This window comes from Neolamprologus brichardi, chromosome 18 (assembly GCF_056152115.1).
Source record: "Neolamprologus brichardi isolate AB-2024 chromosome 18, ASM5615211v1, whole genome shotgun sequence".
In the NCBI taxonomy this organism is placed as follows: Eukaryota; Metazoa; Chordata; class Actinopteri; order Cichliformes; family Cichlidae; genus Neolamprologus; species Neolamprologus brichardi.
The window spans coordinates 9,148,626-9,167,706 of record NC_142121.1 but is presented as its reverse complement, the minus strand read 5'-3'; the positions used below and the strand labels follow the sequence as shown (position 1 = coordinate 9,167,706).

Here is a 19,081-nt window from a genome sequence, read left to right as displayed (position 1 = left end):
TCTTCCTGCCGTTCGTCCCGCACTCACCATCGCATACAGCAAATCTCTGTATCAGTCATGCTTGCAGGCTCCAGGTCTCAAGTCATTGGGGGAATATGAGCTATTTGACTCTATTTATAGACTACAGTGCAAGCGAGTGCGTGCACTCTTCTCCAGACACATGCACATGTTTAAATTTCCGATCAATAGCTGCCTCTGTCAGGAGCGCAGAGCTGGAAATTTGAGAGTGCATGTACGATCCCATTTTTCATTGCTTTGCAGTGATGTTATCACTGATGGCTGCTTTTGTTTACAAGCGGGTGTAAACAACCCAGAAGGGCCGTGTGTAGGATCCCTCTTTCAAATTTCTACATTTTGAGTGTTGAATCATTAGCTTTAGTCTTTTTTAAAAATAAATATATTCTTAAAAAATATTTTAATAAGATCTGGTATTTTCTCTACATTAATTTAAATATTTAATTTGTGACTGTTATAGTTTTTATTTTAGGTATTTTATGTATGATGCCCGAGACCAATTTTCAATATTTTTTCAATATTTTATTTTTTTTATATATTTCTTTCATTTTTTAAAAATGTAAATATATGTGCTAACCACGATTAATTAGCATATTTTGCAGGTGTTTCTGGTTTGTGCATTCCTCAGATTATTTAATAGTTCCATTGCTGTCACAAAGACTTCAGGACTGACAGATTTAGGCCTGTTTTCACAGTGTAAAAAAGCTAATTTAGCTGTGTACGCTTCACTGTGTCATGTTGTGTTGCTCTAGCAGATTTCCTGTGATGTTCCTGGGAGCTCTGGCACACTGACAGCGGATTATTGCGCTGGAAATGAATCGCAGGATCGCCGTGTTTGTTTTTCCTGCGCTCAGGTGAAGCTGCGATGAATCAGCCTGCCGGTTCGTGGCAGTCCGCTGATACAATATTTACACAGACCACAACAGAAACAGTCTGCCCCCCAGGTCTCTCTCCAAAATGGCTCTGAGGATAACTCCACAGGGCGCGGACGGAGCTCCGCTCTGTTCATCACGGAGGAAATAATCACCCGTTAATTTACTCACCGAATCGCCTGTCAGCAGAAGCGGGGAAGGAGCTCAGGGAGGCGAGGAGGAGGAGATGGTGGAGGAAAGAGAAATGCAAAGGATCCATGTCTCTTCTGGGTTATTCTCTCAAGTGTTAAAAGGACATTTTTTGGTTTGGTTCTTCTTCTTTCCCAGTCAGAGCGGCCCCTTCGCAGCCGGAGGAGCGGAGGAGACGGTGGATGGATGTTGGAGGAGAGGAGAGAGGATGCTGGGCGTTTCTGCTGCTGGAGGCTCGAGCTCTCGCAGCATCAAAACACAAGCACTCACATACTGTACTTCCGATAGACATTTTCCAAACTAAAAGCTCAAATTAAAATAATAATTATTATTATTAAAACTTTAGAAACACACACAGGGCGGATCTACTGCGGTGGCATGGGGTGCCACCTTAATTTGCATAGTGTTCTTTTTAAAAATAAGCTTTCATTAACACTTTACAAGTAAGACTGAACCGACAGTGCAGTTTAATGACATTTTGTGTAAATTTAAGTATGTAATCAAATTGTTACATACTTAAATTTACACAAAATGTCAGTAAACTGCACATATTGTTTTGTGAATGAAATGTTTAATTATGCTAGGGTTTAAGCCAATAAAAATTACAGGCAATGTGTCATGAAACGTGTATACTTACTGCATTTGATGTATTTTAACCATATATAGATTATATTACAGAATGTAACACCTGCATATGTGTAAAGAAGTGCCTTTCATTTTGCCATTTTTTATATGCACATCCACCCATTTAGGAAAAAACATTTAAATTGATCAAATTGATCAAAAATACTTTTTTTTATATATATATATATTTTTTTATGTTTTTCCTTTATATGTATAAGCATAAACGTATTTAACCGTCACTGCAAGGTTCAAATTTTACGTCACAGCCGTCTTTAAAGCTTTTATTTTGAAGGTTACATCGCTCTATATCCAGATTCAGTCTTTTTCTGACTTGACGATTTAACAAGGAACTCTGATTCAGCACTACCGCTGCCTTCAGGTGCTGTCGGAAATAATCCCGTTTTTGAGTAGAAGGCAGGTGGGAAAAGGGACGTTATTTATATCTACCTACCGAGAAACGTCAGAAAGACTTGAAGAAGCGGGGATAGACATGGGGGGGGGGGGGGGGGGGAATGAGCCAAAGGACCTGAAATGTGTGATGTTGGGTGCACAAGAGAAACATTTTGGATGAGCATCTATGACTCCTTTTGATAAATTAACATTCTATTTAGGTCATGGAGTCATTTCCAAAAGAATTAGCAAGCCTCAGTCAATCTCAATCTATAATTTTAATTTCAGATGTGAAAGGAATTTTCCAAGTGAAGGGAACATGATTAAAATACTGCAAAAGTGTTTAATTTGCTTTTAAACTACACTTTTCTACATTGTTTTGAGAACCTTAGTTCAACGCAGTTTATTCACATAATGCCAACCCGCACAATAATCACCTCAAGATGCTTTATACTGCAAAAAAATAATCACTACTCTTACATTACTACAGCAATCACTCATTGTTCAAACCTACTGTTTGTCAGGAACAGCCAGTCAGAAGAAAGTTGGCATAAAAGCAGAGGAGCTAAAGCAGCTTGCGTCAGACAGACAATGAAGAGGATGAGGGACTTTAAGCAGCGAAAAAAGCGACTCTACAAGGGCTCGGGAATAAATAAAATGGGCTAGAAATGATCCTGGTAGATCCCTTTTAAATAACTATTGAATCTTCACCAACCATTTCTGGTTTATGTCACTCCATGGGAAGATTGGAGTGACTGGTTTTAACCAGTCAGAACTATCTGAAGAGATTAAAAGCTTCTCCTTTGCCACCTTGCTGCTCAGGTCATTTATGACAAACTTGATGAAATGGATTGTACTGTGTGTGTGTGTGTGTGTGTGTGTGTGTGTGTGTGTGTGAGCATATCTAGGAGCAATCAAAGTGGGTCAGAGTGTGATTCACACAGGTTTTTCCATCTAGAAGAGCAAATCAGTGCTTTCAGAGGCCTTATCAGTCTGTAGGTAAATACTGAAGCATCTCTGACGTTTACACTCAGGACAGGAACAAAATGGAGACACAAGCACACACAAATCACTGACTGATTCTGTCAAACTGTTTGACCTCCTACTTTGTGGTGTGTTCAGGGTCACATAGAGAAACGTATACAATCAGGATAGCTGTGTTAGTGCTGGAAAAGCTGGAAAATGCAGCACTTGTAAGTGCAGCATCTTTGAGCAGAAAGTAAATAATGTGATATCTTACCAGCCCAAATCCATTTTTTTGATGATTAAACAAACAAATCATGCAATCCCTTCATTTTTCATTTTAATGAAAGCAAAAACTTTCACACAGTCTGAACACATATTGCATAATTTTATTTTCTTCTTATAAAGAACAAATTCAGACAATCTTCTGCAGAACCTGAAAACTTTATAAAACTGAAAACCACAGAGAAGACGCCTATTTCAGCTTGTTGCTAACATGGATAATTGGAGCATCTTTCACTTAAAAGATAATTTCACACTGTAATTTTCATATTAAGACCCACTGAAAACAAACAACATAACACAGCCCATGCATTAGCTTGCAAGAGCCTCATGGGACACAAAGACTATCACTGATAAATGCCATGTCGTAAGCAGCACTGACGGGTATGGTGTTTTTATGACACAGGCCCCATGACTTCACAGTGGGTTACACGGCAAATCTAAGAGCTTTGGATGATTCATTTTATAAACAGATGAAACTGAGAGAAAATTTTATCGTCTCTGTTTGTTCCCTGTAAAATAACAGGATGACCTTTTTCTGTCCATTAAAAGGATTTTTTTAAAAGGTGAAATTCACTCTTTTCTGCCATATGTAGAGTAACAAATGTAAGCTAAAGCTGCCTTTTTACACTCTGAGTTACACTGAACAGATATCAAAGTAGTGGATTATTATTTACATCTTGCACATGTTTAAGGAAAACATGGCTACAGATCTATTTCTGACCTCTGACAAACATTTAAGAATAAAACACAAGAACCTGTTTAAAATGTAAAATGAGTTACAAGACAAATACAGCAAAACAGCATTCTCTAGTGTTTACTGAGAGCAATGCAGTGCAGGAGATTGGCACTTTATGTTGGGTGTGTGAAACTTTACTAAGTGAGCTTTACTATCCTGTATTACACTGTAGGAATTTACTCCATTGGTGACAGCTGATCTAAAATCCACAGTACACGTCAAACCTGAACCAAACTTTTGTAATTTTTGTGTCACAGTAACAGTTTGGTAATGACACACATAGACACAGACAACAATTCACTCTTCCATTCATACCTATAGGCAATTTAGTGTTTCCAATTAACCTATTCCCACTAACTGCATGTCTTTGGACTGTGGGAGGAAGCCAGAATACCTGGAGAAAACCAACGCAAACACAGGGAGACCTTGCAAACTAAAGACCCCGGCCTGATGGTGGAATTGAACTCAGGACCTTCTCGCTGTGAGGCAACAGTGCAAAACCATTTACCTCAGCACGGGCTAACTTCTGTTAGAGAAGTATCTACGGCAAGAAGAGCTGCAGTATTAACCCTGGAGAACCCATGGGGTCAAATTTGACCCCATGGGTTCCCTAGTAAACCAATGGGGTCGGATCTGACCCCATGGGTTCTCCAGGGTTAAGACAGTTATACATTCAAACAGTTGGTCTGTGCAGAACTGGCAAGTTGACAAATTAAAATTGCTTTTAAAATACTAAACAGGCACATTTAAGATGGCACTGAAGATTCTTCTGTAATTGTGGGCTGTGAAATTGTGATTTTAAAAATAACCTGATACCAGATTGACTGGGTCAATTGTGGCCCCTGGGCCTTATGTTTGACATCCCTGACCTAGAGGACCCATCAGTACTGTGAGCACAAGGCAAATGGGTGAGCAATAAACCATTTGTACCTGATGTAGAGTTCAAGATTATTCATGTTAAAAACAGTAGATCTGTTGGTTAATGTTGGATTTCTTCTAGCCAGATTTTGTTTATTTACAAGGCCTCATCTTTACCCATATTGAATCCCTACAGGTAATGAAAGTTTAAGTTATGCCAAAGGTCTCTATTCTTTAAAAGCAAATGACCTCACCACTGGATACTGATAAAAAGTGTCCTTTGTTTTAACCCTTGTTTTATATTTCCTAAATACACCATTATTGTAACTTTTGTCTGTTATCTGTTGTTATTGTCTTTAGATGTTAATGTTAATTGCATTGCACTTGCAATTTTTAGGTAATCTTTGCCTATAAAAATTAAAATCGCTAACACGTCCTGAATACTCCATTTAGTATCTTATTAAAGGCAGATTCTATAATACATATAATACGTAATAATTTCCATCAATAGATTAGATATAAAGATGACTATTGTTTATTTTCTCATAATAAATTATTGTAAGGTTTACACAGAAATTCCTCAAAAGCTGCACACCCACTAGAGAAACATATCTATAGTCTTAAAAATGACAAGAACAAAAAGCACAGTCCTGTACAGCTTCATGCTGCTATAAGCCAGCCAAAGCTCTTTATTCATTTTAAAAGACATTTAGGAGACATTCAGGAACAAGGAAGCTGTTTTAGCAATTTGTTGCTTCTTTCCAAACATGTAAATATCTCTGGGTCATGTACATTTTAAGGCACGAGATAAATTAAGAAGACACAGAAGTGAAACCGCTTTTCAGCCCATATGGAATAGAAGAGCAAAAGAAAAGTCCCATTCTCTCTAACAGCAAATGTAACACAAGTCTCAAAATACTAACATGTCATATACTATAGTTTACTTGTGAATTTCCCCCCTTGCATACAGAATATTTATAATTATGTTGCATGACACACACAAAAAAAGGAAAAGAAAAAAGTAAGGGTCCATTTTCACCAGACACACAATACATGTAAAACCAGCATTTAGTTTTGTTATGTTACTTCCATATGGGAGAAGACAAACTTGACCCCAGAGGCACATGTTTCAAATCTGATGCTTTACAGACAAGACGGGAAACACAAATAAAAAAACATCAAGACATTAAAATGCAGTTAACATATATAAATGTAAAATACTTTGTCAATGCTTGATGTGAGCACAAGGCAAATATCCAGAAGTTATATTGTGAGAATCCAAGGTCTAACTACCCCAACTTTTATCAACAGAAGATCTGCTGTTCTTTGGCTGCGTCGGGTCACATACACAAAAGCTATGGTTGTTTTGTATTTCTTTCTGATATAAATCCCTTTGGATTGTGTGCTGTAAAGTCAAAACTGTATTTAAAAAGATATAGAAAAAAAACCCCACGGAAGATCATTTTCAACTCGTGTCTGTGCACCTTCCTTCAGATGGCATTCGGAGTTAAGACTTAAGTGGATTCATAAACAAAGTGAACAGCTGATGCTAGTGGAAATATGAATGCTATCGCAACAACAACAACAAAACCTGCTCTGAGTGTTACGAATACATTTTTAAAAGAAACATTTGTTTCACTGAAGAAAATCATGTTGCCAAATATTTTTAAAGCCACTATGTGTAGATGCCTTCCAATATGTAATCCCTGTGAAATCGGGTGACATAAATGAACACTAGCCAAAACATTTGTTGCAAAGAACTAGCATTAACAGAATTTCAGTTAAAGAAGAGCATCAGTGAAGTGAGAATGATGAATTACTTTATTATATCAATGCAGGAAAAACAAGACTTTTACTGCTTTTTACCAACACATATAACAGGAAGTCAACAGGGGACAATAATAAATTAATAAGAAACAAAAAAAATCCTGGGGCTACCACTGGCTTCTTCTCAAACCAGACAATTATATAATTTAAGGTTTCCTCATAGAGAATTTTTGGATTTTTCACTATAATGTTAAGCTTCTACCATAAAATGTAAATAAAAGTTTAAAAACCAAAAAAACCAAAATTGATTGACATTATGTCTTTTTCCATACGACCAATGGAGACTGTCCGTGGACAATTAACACTTCTACACATAGTGGCTTTACGTACATGGAGGATGAGTGGGTGATCCTTAAAACATTTCTGTTAAAATACAGTTTTATGATAGAATAGTAACACATTTTGAGAAAAATAAAAAACCCCGTAAAACTTAAAACCAGCAACTGTCGAGATGAGTTAGCTTAGTTTAGCTTAGTCTTCTAATGAGCCTCCCTCTGCAACCAAAACATCTTAAACTTTCGAAACACGGCTTGTTAATTAGTTTTACCGATGTTCAGCTATCACTAATAAAAAAAAAAGGTTCCTCTATGTGGTCTTTAGTCCCATCACACAACTTTGCTGTAAATAATTATTTTAGCCAGCTGTTACTTAGTTTATTAATAAGGTTACTGATTTCAAAACACTAAATTATCTGTAAGGAAAGATAATGTATATATAACAGCACCTTATGGTACAATAAAAGTCATTTTGAGGTCATTTGGACCATTTCCATTCCCAGGGTGTCGAATAATGCCAGACCACCGATGTCTCGGGTATGCATTGAGACGTTTGGCATCTGTGCACTGACTCAACAGCCATGGCCAATAGTGAGAGTGAAATAGGTCTCACTCTACACTTTTTACAAATTGTTACTTGGTTTTGTTCAGCATTTTTTATGTCCAGATTTAATGGGCAAACCTGTAGTTGTGGTGACTAAACGTAACCCAAACAGTGAGGAAAGAAATCCTCCCAAAAGGACACACAAACTTTATTGTTAAGTAAGCTAAGCTAGGCTAAGCTAGGCTAAGCTACGATAAGCTAAACTAGGCTAAGCTAAGCTAAGCTAAACATCTTCTTGCAGAGACCTGTGAGTAAAACATTTTCATCAAAATGTTAAACTATTCCATGAACTTTCAACACTATTTTTTTTTTTTTACCACCTCTTATGGTTTAAAAAAATTTACTTGTCTATAGATGAATTTTGGCGATGTTTGCACCGAGTAAATATGATAACAGATTAAAAAAAACAAAGAAAAAAAAAAGTGCAATATTCATATTCAGTTTTTACAAAACAAACAGGTAACACTTAATAATGGCCTTATTTCAATGTAAACCCAGAAACATGTCACCAAATAAAACAACACATGTGTGTGCATATCATCATTTTTGCTTGGGTTTTGCACACACACACACACACACACACACACACACACACACACACTCGTTATTACAGTGAAATAAAGCCAGTGTATTGCTGTGTTACCCAAAACCCCAACTGTGCTAAATAATAAAAATACTCCACTCTTTGGTGCAACTCTGTCCAGAATGTTTTGGCATTTAAAAAATAAAAATTAAATCAAATGAAATAAAATTATAAACAATCATTTGGCCAAGTAAGACACCACGACTCCTCACTTCTACAATACACCCCCGTACTCTGATTTGTCCAGCATCACTGTACATTATTTACACACTTGTACACTATCATTCTTTGTGGAAAGACAACAAAAAACAGTCACTTCTCTAAATATAGAATATAGGTTTCCATAGCACTACACAACGTAGTCTAGTTCTCTACATGTATATACTCCCTTTAGCCAATCACTCACTTCTTAAAGGGAAGGTTTGCCTTGCGACTGATGTGATTAAATGAGTGTCAAAAGCTGCTTTTCTTAATCAGTTTGTTTCTTACAGTTAGAAATAATGAGAATGATTAAAAAAACACATCGTACTGTAGAGATGGAAGTGAAGTGAATATAAAGTGGAAGTGTGGTGATATGATGACGATACTAATGATGGCGACTTAAAGTTGGTTGGACTGGACCCGGCCATCTGAGCTCAGCTCATACCTGCAGGAGGGAAAAAGTAGTTTAGAGTTTGTTTCATAATCCAGCTTTTTGCAACCTTTAAAGTCACATCGCTTTCATTTATCTCCACTACAGGCACATTTGCCCTTTCTCCAACTGTTGTCCTTATACCAGTGATTTATAAACTACTGATGGATGTTTACTGTCATACAGCTTATTGAATGTTTGGCCTCAGGTCTGTGCCTTTTTTTTTTACAAAATCAATCTCACAATATTTAAGCAGAATATTGACTAATCTTCTTTCACTCCAGGTTCAGTGTTGATCCTTGAGAACTAAGTCTTCGCCAACTAGTGATGGATGAGCAACAGTGGCCATTTTATCCAGTAAATAAGCCTAGAGACATGCATTTGTAATCCACAGACTTTACCAAGGGTGTTGAACTCCAGGCGTCGAGGGCCGGTGTCCTGCAGGTTTTAGATATCACCTTGGGTCAACACACCTGAATCAAATGATTAGTTCATTACCAGGTTTCTGGAGAACTTCAAGACATGTTGAGGAGGTAATTTATCCATTTAAATCAGCTGTGTTGGATCAAGGAAACATCTAAAACCTGTAGGACACCGGCCCTCGAGGCCTGGAGTTCGACACCTGTGCTTTAGACGATAGCCCACTGGCAAAGCCAATAGCCTCTAAACAGTCTGCACAAAAATGACTGGCCAATACAACTTAAATAAATAAATGCAAAACACAAAAGTTCTAGTACAGCAAAGCCAATTTTTTTATATTCACGTAACATGTGTTTCTAGGTAAGGCTAGCTCTAATCCAAGCTATTGATGCATTCACAATATTAATTTCAAAAAATATAATGTAAAAAATAACTTCATGATAATCTACTCAATCAAAAAATATATACAAGCAAACTTACATTTGAACTCATTATTCTCCAAGCCATGCTATGAGCTCAATATGACATAATAAAGTAAACTGTATTTGTTTTAAATAGATTTGAAGCGAGATGAACGACTAACCATTGTGTCCAACCCTTGGAGATCTGATCATGATTCAATTCCAACACAACCTGATTAAAAAAAAAACAAAAAACAAAGTTTTCTTATACAGTCAAAATGATGCACTTCATAGAAATATGACACCAGAAGCAGAAAGAACAGCAATACTTGAACTTTTAGACAAAGTCTAACAAAATGAGGCTTCTCTCAAAACCAGCGAAATTTCCACTCCGATGGCTTCATTGTGTTAAAGAAATGCTTTTCAGTTACACATAAATACAGACAATAAATAAAAGATGTCTGCACCTTTCCAAGCAGGCCTTTGTGTTTGGAGAGCAGACCTCCACCGTTCTTCACGGCAACATCTAGAGTCCGCCTGTGGAGCTCCACGAGGGAAACGCTGAACTCAAACCTAAACAGGCAGATGGCACAGCGAATTTTTATGAGCTTTGCTCTGCTTATCAAATGGCTGGAAAAAAAAGTGAGAGGGGTGGACTCACGTCACATCGTAGACCGGGTTGAGGTTTTTCTTGACTGTTGGAGTTTTCCTTCGACCTGACCTTCGCTTGTCGGGAAGCAGGTAGAGCCGGACGTAAGGATCCGAGCCATGATCAGTGAAAGCTATGAGGTTTCTGAGGAAGTCAACAAAGGGTAAGAGTCAAAACACTAATTTATCTGAGGAAGAAATGCCCCATTTTTTAATTACCTGCAACTGTGAACAGCTACGATGAGTTTGTTTCTCTGGGAGCTGTGTCTGATCGTCAGCTGGATCTCCCCCAGGGGGAAATGACTGGGGCCTGAACCACTATGAAGACAGAAAATACATCAGACATGCTCACGATACCTGAGCTGTAGGTTTGTTGTTGCACACTATCAAAACACACTTATACACCAACCAAACAGCTGCCTTTGTTGTTCAACATGTCCTTAAATCATGATATAAGAAGATGTAAAAATATTAGGAAGTATTGATAAAGACAGATAGATACTTGTGAAACTGCTCGAGTCTTTGCTGCAGCTCCTGAGCAGCGTAAGGGTTGGAGATGTCTGAAGCAATGCTGGGAGTTGGCTCCTTGCCACCAGCCAGGTACTGCTGGGAGCCCGAGATGGCCAGGTTTGAGGTGCTTCTCCCAGTCTCCGCCAAGCTCTTCCCTCCTCCACCTACACTGCCATCCTGCCCAAAGTCCATGCTTCGCTGGGTCCTCACAGTCTCCTTAGCGTCTTTCTGCCTGTTCAGCATCTCCTTGGCTGACACGGAGGATGATCTGGGAATGTCTGAGTTAGAGGCGGGAGACTTGGGCGATTCTGAGGAGATAGAGGGCCCTGGGGTCGAGTTGGAGGACGAGGATTTGCGGACCTGCACTGAGGACGGGGTGGAGTTTGAAGCTGTTGAAGTGCCCTTATCCAGACTCAACACCTGGAATCATTATCAGAATAATTATTTTCACAGTTTTGAATGGCATAAACCAGCGGTCCCCAACCCCCGGGCCTCGGACCAGTACCGGTCCGTGAGTCGTTTGGTACCGGGCCGCGAGAGTTGAGGCTCAGGTGTGAAATGTATGGTTTTCAGGGTTTTTATCGGTTTTCAGCGTTATTTTGTTATCGTTTTTATCGTTAACTCGGTTTTCCTTGGTCTTTTCAGGTGTGTTATGAATAAATCTTCTTTTACGGTACCGGTACTAGTTTTATTTTGTTGTATTTATCCGTGATACCTTAAGGCCGGTCCGTGAAAATAATGTCGGGCATAAACTGGTCCGTGGCGCAAAAAAGGTTGGGGACCGCTGGCATAAACAAAACAAAAAACAAACCTAGGAAAAGGCATTTCTGTATTTTTGTTTTGAGAAAGAGTTTCAGTTCTAGGAAAAAGTTAGTCAGTGGATCTTTATGTCAGTTTACCTACAAATAAGATTTCAACACAGACGTGCGCTGTGGCATGTTTGGTTTCTGTAAACTTAATCGCAAAAGAAAAGCATCATATAGACTGTTTTCCACTCTGGAGAGACACCAGGTGGTTAACTAGTTTTAATATTAATGATGTAAAAATGGGTGATGTTACTGCTGCCTTACAGTCTCAAATCTTCTGTTTAGTTAAGCAGTACTGTTAGCATTCACTTGAGAACTGCTGATAAGCTTTCCTATGAGGGTAAACAGAGGCCTGTGCAGGCACTGCCTACTGTTCTGATGATTCCTCAGACAATAACGCTTTATAAATAAGTGATGCAGAAGCTAGACATGTAATGTGAAAATACTCATTGAATTTGATTCACTGAAGGTCAAGAGTTTGAATTTCTGATGTTTTATAGAAGCAATGCGACGCATCGTCATGGTAGTGGAGCAGTATGTACAAAGACTCTCTCCTAGCCTATCATCACATGCGTTTCTTCATCAGAATCTTTAGAAACCCAAATTCTCAAGTCACAGAGTGGGACCTGCATCGTCTGACGAGCTTTATGGCTTCAAAGGAAATTGGTCTGGATCATTTTAGATCTGAAAAAATCATCCTTAAGGAAAAAAAATCATTGCTCCTTTACCCGCAGAGCCATTTTGATCTTGAGGGTACAGCTCGGTCCAGAGTTCCTCAGAGGGAACCTCTGGTTCAGCGTCATCTCCTCTGCCTCCAGCAGGCGAGTCAGGGGCAGTGTTAATGTCCCCAGTGAACAATCGTGCTTCTCATCCTTCACCTGAAATATTAAGTGTGATGAAGTTTTATTTTAAGGCATAATGTAAGTTACAGTTCATATATTCCATTTTATAAGCATTTAACTGTTTATAAAATCAGCTGAACGTCTTCATACCTCAACCTCCAACTCTTGGACTTTGGGATTGTGGATGAGGAAGGTGAAGGTTTCCTCCCACAACGGTTCATGAGTCTTATACTTGGTCTGGAAACAGACAGAAAGGAAGAGAAGAAGAAAGTATTAAGCCAAGATGGATCATACATTCAAAGTCAAGAAGCAAGTGCACAGGTACAGGGCTCACGTGCTGTGAACCAATCACAGCCTGAACGTACATTTATTTACATTTATTAAAGCTTTGATTCAATTCATTTATCAGTCTTTTATGTACAAAAAATAGCTGCAATTTTCATAATTGGCATCTTGGGAAATTAATAAATTAACCACAGTTAGCACAAATGTGGATTTTACGTGCTCTCACCTTACTCTCGTAGGACTTGTGTCCCACTCTGAACTGGACAAACGGGCTGGGATCACTGGTCACCTTCTTACCAGACTACAGCAGGAAAAACAAACAAACAAACAAACAAACAAACAAACAGTAATAATATTGGACTGGGTATGCTAGCATTATATATATAACAAGAGTGAGTGTTTCTTTGGACTTTAGTTTGAAACAAAAGGAGTGACACTGTACTCCACTGATTAAATTAATTTCTATCTCACACGGTGTCATTTTGTGACTTTTCAAGAAAGGAATTAAAGAAAAAAAGGACATCAGAGTGCCCAGAACCAGTTAGTATAGAAACCACACCAGATCATTGTAAAAGAAAAGATTAGAGTCAAAAAAAATTTCAACTGTAGCTCAGACAACAACGCTGTTATTGACAGCACACGCTGTTAGAATTGGTTTTAGTCAACAAACACGATGAGAGGAGTTTGTTAATGAGTTTTAAAAACAGGAAACACGATCAGTTGTGAAGTTGCTCTGGATGCTACAGCAGCACTTCCTAATGCAAACATGACCTAATGAGTTTTAATACAACAATACAGATTTTTAGATGTTTGATGTGATTATTTAGTATGAGAACAGCAATAAAAGTAACATTAAAATATTTAAAAGAAGCATGTCTTTGCTGAAAATCCCCACAGACCTCTTTGCAAATCGCTTCAAACAGGAACTATTTTCTTCTGGCGAAAGTAGTTCCAGTGAAAGCTCTTAATAGTGGGTCTGTGAGCCATCACAACAGACATGTTAGTCTCACTGTAAATATTTTAAATGCAATTCTTGGAGCTTGGTTGACCATTTCAAATAAACTCCTTGACTGTTTAAGGTTGCCACAACTTTCCCTAAAAGTTGTCTTGAGTGTCTAAATCAGTAATAGTATCCACAGAATTGGTAAAGGGTATCACCACAAATCAGCTGTGACTTCTGACTTTTAGAAGAACTACAAAATAACTATCAGTAGCAAAACTTGTAGCAATGGGAAACTGAGAAACAAATTCAGACTACTCAGATCAGTTTTAGACTTTTTTCCCTGAATGTGCTTAACTGCTTCATATACTACATGGCCAAAAGTATGTGGACACCCTTTATCTTCAGAGTTTCAGCAGAAATCCCAGTAGAGCAGCTTTGCCCCATCTCCCTGTGCTCAGGTCTCTTCCTGTTAAAAGGGAGTTTTTCCTTCCCGGTGTCACCAAGTGGTTGTTCATCTGATTACTGAGGTTTTATCTCCTAATACAAAGTGCCTCGAAGCAACTGTTGTGATATGGCGTGATTTAAATAAAAGTAAATCTACGTGCCAGCTTGCATCAGCTTATGGCTCAGCTGGTTTGCAATTCTCTCACGGTGAAGTGTCATTATGCTGCTTCTGCAAGCCACTCTGTAACCCACCTCATCTCCAGCTTCACCATTTCTTACATTTCAATGTCAAACTGTTGTGGGTGAGGGGATCTCGCTGCTCGTGTCCCTGACTTTATGGTTGCCAAATGTAGGGGCAGAAATGCCCAGAGGTTACAGAACAGAGCCACACGCCAAATAAAAATGACCGTAGGTAATATAACGATGCTATTTTGACGAACGCGAGGCTTAAGCATTTGATATTTTAGACAGCGCTCTTTAACTTAATGGCAGCATTCATTTTTTCCACTTATTCAGCATAACATTGCCCTCAACCTTAAAGCTACATACATAAAAAAAATTGTTTAGAAATCCTCCAAATCGATGTCTGAAATCGAATTTATCAACATCTACAGTCGGAGAAACCATATCTGTAACTTTCCAAAACAGACACTCCAACATCCACAAGCTCTTTTGTTTATTTCACAACAATTAAGACACTTTTCTCAAACAAAACATTGGAGTCCACATACTTTTGGTCACATTGTGCATAAACATTACTGTATTTCCTTTATATCATTTCGCCTCAGTGTCTGATCGGGATGGGTGTGCTTGGTTGCCGTGGCATTACCTTGATGGCCTTACTGACCGAGCCCTTCCTCAGCCCCGCTTGGTTGAACTCTAACGGATTGCGCTTTGATTTTCCCACAGGGACAAGGAAGGAGAGAGCAAACAACAGCACACACAGACACACACCACCAGGTTATTTGGGAAAAGAGGAGCATGCCGGGAGGAGGTGGAGGAAGGATTGGTGTCAGCACATCAACACCATCGGCATCACCAGATGTATCGGGATGCAGCACAGTGACAAAGACAGAGAGACAACATGGATGATCACATGGTTAGTGTTATTCCCCAATTAAACCGTGACATGAGGTTAAAACTAGAGCTTAACCAACAGCAAATTCAGGCTGACATACACCGATGAATGAAAACATTTAACTTTTTATTAACCGCGTTGATATAACATTACTTTTAGACACTATTAAATAGTTTGGATTAGGGATGCAACGATACCAATTTTTTCAAACCGATACGATACCGATACTTGGATCTGAGTACTTGCCGATACCGAGTACAAAAACCGATACTTCTACCACACACACACACACACAAATGCAATGAATTGGAAGACAGGTTTTATTTTATTCTCTGCCGATAAAAAATAAAATCTTAATAAAAATGAACTAAAAAAAATTTCAAGTGAAAAATAAGCACTTCTGTTAAATTATTGAAGTGTCCATATTGTAAACAAACAAACAAAATAACGAAAGTATTTGGCATTGACGAACTCCTCATCTGCCTGTGGATCATCAGTCCACTGTGCTGTTAAACCAAGGACTGACATCGCACACACACTGCTTGTCTTTACCTCTTCAGAAAGTTTTGGCACCATTATCTCCCTGATGTATGGGCGGTTGGGAATTTCATATCGCGGCTCGAGTATGCTGAGAAGACGGTGCAATCCTATGTTTTCCACGGCCGGCATTGGCTGGTCATCCAGAGCGATAAAATGAGTCAGAATCTCTGTTATTTTAACTGCCTGTGGATTTTCTCTTGACATTTTCCGCGCTTTTCCAAAACCTGAGTTAAAGTTGGCTGTTCCGGTCCACACTGCTGACATTTTGTTTAGCCTAGCTACAGCAGCCTCCAGTTTCTCTTTTTTATCTGGAGCCGCCAGTCTCACTCGCCTAACCCTGTGCCTGTTTAGCGCGGGATGTCCCCCCTAGTGGCCAATCTAAAAAACTACAACAGAAATGACAAGTATCGGTTCATGGTATCGGTTAACTTTTACGAGTATGAGTACACACACATTTTACAGTATCGTCCCCGATACCCGATACCAGTATCGGTATTGGTGCATCCCTAGTTTGGATATTAAAAACTCACGTCTTTTTCTGTTTTAATGAAATATTGAGGATTCTAAAAGATCTTTAGATCTACAGTTCATTTATTATGCCAAAATATCAGCCAAAACACATTGATTGGACTCTAGTGAAAATATCACAGCATTAGATCAGAGTCAGTGGATACAATGGATAAGAAAATACATGGGTGTCAGAGAAAAATGAAAGTCAGATGATTTATGATATAGTAATGATTGGGGAACAAATATAAAGATTTCTAAATGGAACGAAAACAATGATATTAAGACCATGGACAGCAAACCCAATGAAAAGTGTTTCAGTGTTGAGCAAGAACAGAATGGAATGAAATGGCAACAAAACAGAATGTAGCATCCTTGTTATTCAACTTTCAACTACATCAAAGACAGAAACCAATTCATTTAGACAGAAGAAGCATTGTTGGGGAAAAGGAAGGGTAGCTGTACATGCTACTGTAAGGCTGTCATCGAACATCATGTTGATGGCTCGTTTACGCTCAGGGTGGCTTCATGCGTCGGGTTTTGGGAATTAGTGAGAGACTTTAACAGCCCAACCATGGACAGAATAAATACATTACGCCCTGGGATGAGCTTGGGTTAGAAATATGAAGGTTCAGTAGGAATAAAATGGCTTTGATGTAACTATACAAAACCTCATCGTGTCATTGATCCAGCACAGAAAATGGGCTGAAAAACACTAACTTGTTTTTACATCGTGGACTCGCGATGAGATGAGATGTAAGACTTTTAAGGAATTGACAGATTTGTTGACCATCGAGGGGTGTGAGCTTATCTGGCATTTAAACTAACAGATATACACATGCTGAAACCTTACTGGTCACTCGTATAAAACCTGGTTATTGTTGGGTTTTGTTGGTATGCAATAACAGTTAGATACTTGATATCAAGGACAGATAACCTATGACCATTGAAGTTTATCCTCTCAGATCTTTTATACCTTATTCTATAATTAACCATTTCTTCCAATGAGGTCCATTACTATTAGGGCTGCCACAAACGATTATTTTGATAGTCGACTAGTCACCGATTATTTTTGCGATTAGTCGACTAATCAGATCATCATCCATTGGACGTAAAAGTACAGCTTATTGCACCAGCAGCATCTGCTCTTATATACAGTGGGGCAAAAAGTATTTAGTCACCCACCGATTGTGCAAGTTCCCCCACTTAAAATGATGACAGAGGTCAGTAATTTGCACCAGAGGTACACTTCAACTGTGAGAGACAGAATGTGAAAAAAAAAATCCATGAATTCACATGGTAGGATTTGTAAAGAATTTATTCGTAAATCAGGGTGGAAAATAAGTATTTGGTCACCTCAAACAAGGAAAATCCCTGGCTCTCACAGACCTGTAACGTCTTCTGTAAGAAGCTTTTCTGTCCCCCACTCGTTACCTGTATGAATGGCACCTGTTTGACCTCATCATCTGTATAAAAGACACCTGTCCACAGCCTCAACCAGTCAGACTCCAAACTCCGCCATGGCCAAGACCAAAGAGCTTTCGAAGGACACCAGGAAAAGAATTGTAGACCTGCACCGGACTGGGAAGAGTGAATCTACAATAGGCAAGCAGCTTGGTGTGAAAAAATCAACTGTGGGAGCAATCATCAGAAAATGGAAGACATACAAGACCACTGATAATCTCCCTCGATCTGGGGCTCCACGCAAGATCTCATCCCGTGGGGTCAAAATGATCATGAGAACAGTGAGCAAAGATCCCAGAACCACACGGGGGGACCTGGTGAATGACCTGCAGAGAGCTGGGACCAAAGTAACAAAGGTCACCATCGGTAACACACTACAACGGCAGGGAATCAAATCCCGCAGTGCCAGACGTGTTCCGCTGCTGAAGCCAGTGCATGTCCAGGCCCGTCTGAAGTTTGCCAGAGAGCACATGGATGATACAGCAGAGGATTGGGAGAATGTCATGTGGTCAGATGAAACCAAAGTAGAACTTTTTGGTATAAACTCAACTCGTCGTGTTTGGAGGAAGAAGAATACTGAGTTGCATCCCAAGAACACCATACCTACTGTGAAGCATGGGGGTGGAAACATCATGCTATGGGGCTGTTTTTCTGCCAAGGGGACAGGACGACTGATCCGTGTTAAGGACAGAATGAATGGGGCCAAGTATCGTGAGATTTTGAGCCAAAACCTCCTTCCATCAGTGAGAACTTTGAAGATGAAACGAGGCTGGGTCTTCCAACATGACAATGATCCAAAACACACCGCCCGGGCAACAAAGGAGTGGCTCCGTAAGAAGCATTTGAAAGTCCTGGAGTGGCCTAGCCAGTCTCCAGACCTCAACCCCATAGAAAATCTGTGGCGGGAGTTGAAAGTCCGTGTTGCTCGGCGACAGCCCCAAAACATCACTGCTCTTGAGAAGATCTGCATGGAGGAATGGGCCAAAATACCAGCTACTGTGTGTGCAAACCTGGTAAAGACCTATAGTAAACGTTTGACCTCTGTTATTGCCAACAAAGGTTATGTTACAAAGTATTGAGTTGTATTTTTGTTATTGACCAAATACTTATTTTCCACCCTGATTTACGAATAAATTCTTTACAAATCCTACCATGTGAATTCATGGATTTTTTTTTCACATTCTGTCTCTCACAGTTGAAGTGTACCTCTGGTGCAAATTACTGACCTCTGTCATCATTTTAAGTGGGGGAACTTGCACAATCGGTGGCTGACTAAATACTTTTTTGCCCCACTGTAACTATCATTAGCTTACAGCTTTAAGTGTTTAAAGTATGTGCTAA

The 19,081-nt window shown here is 39.2% G+C and overlaps 2 protein-coding genes across 5 annotated transcripts in view; both read right to left on the bottom strand.

Moving 5' to 3' along the window:
* The window catches only part of slco5a1b (solute carrier organic anion transporter family member 5A1b), a 229,706-nt gene extending 228,387 nt beyond the window's left edge, over positions 1-1,319 (bottom strand). Inside the window, exon 1 of the mRNA XM_087831471.1 lies at positions 1,059-1,319. Within this exon, the coding sequence (XP_087687597.1) occupies positions 1,059-1,146 (88 nt within the window). The 5' untranslated portion in view covers positions 1,147-1,319. The remainder of the gene's footprint in view (positions 1-1,058) is intronic.
* A 4,261-nt stretch (positions 1,320-5,580) lies between these two features.
* Positions 5,581-19,081, bottom strand: part of esyt2a (extended synaptotagmin-like protein 2a) — a 63,929-nt gene continuing 50,428 nt past the window's right edge. For 3 of the 4 annotated variants that reach the window (XM_087832655.1, XM_087832654.1, XM_087832656.1), the window contains 10 exons: positions 14,981-15,043; positions 12,991-13,065; positions 12,630-12,716; positions 12,366-12,515; positions 10,824-11,251; positions 10,541-10,639; positions 10,335-10,466; positions 10,141-10,246; positions 9,856-9,905; positions 5,581-8,867 (listed from right to left, as the gene is read on the bottom strand). In XM_087832655.1, coding sequence (XP_087688781.1) covers positions 8,822-8,867; positions 9,856-9,905; positions 10,141-10,246; positions 10,335-10,466; positions 10,541-10,639; positions 10,824-11,251; positions 12,366-12,515; positions 12,630-12,716; positions 12,991-13,065; positions 14,981-15,043 — 1,236 coding nt within the window. In that variant the 3' untranslated portion in view covers positions 5,581-8,821. The remainder of the gene's footprint in view (positions 8,868-9,855; positions 9,906-10,140; positions 10,247-10,334; positions 10,467-10,540; positions 10,640-10,823; positions 11,252-12,365; positions 12,516-12,629; positions 12,717-12,990; positions 13,066-14,980; positions 15,044-19,081) is intronic. The other variant, XM_087832657.1, reaches the window with a different exon arrangement.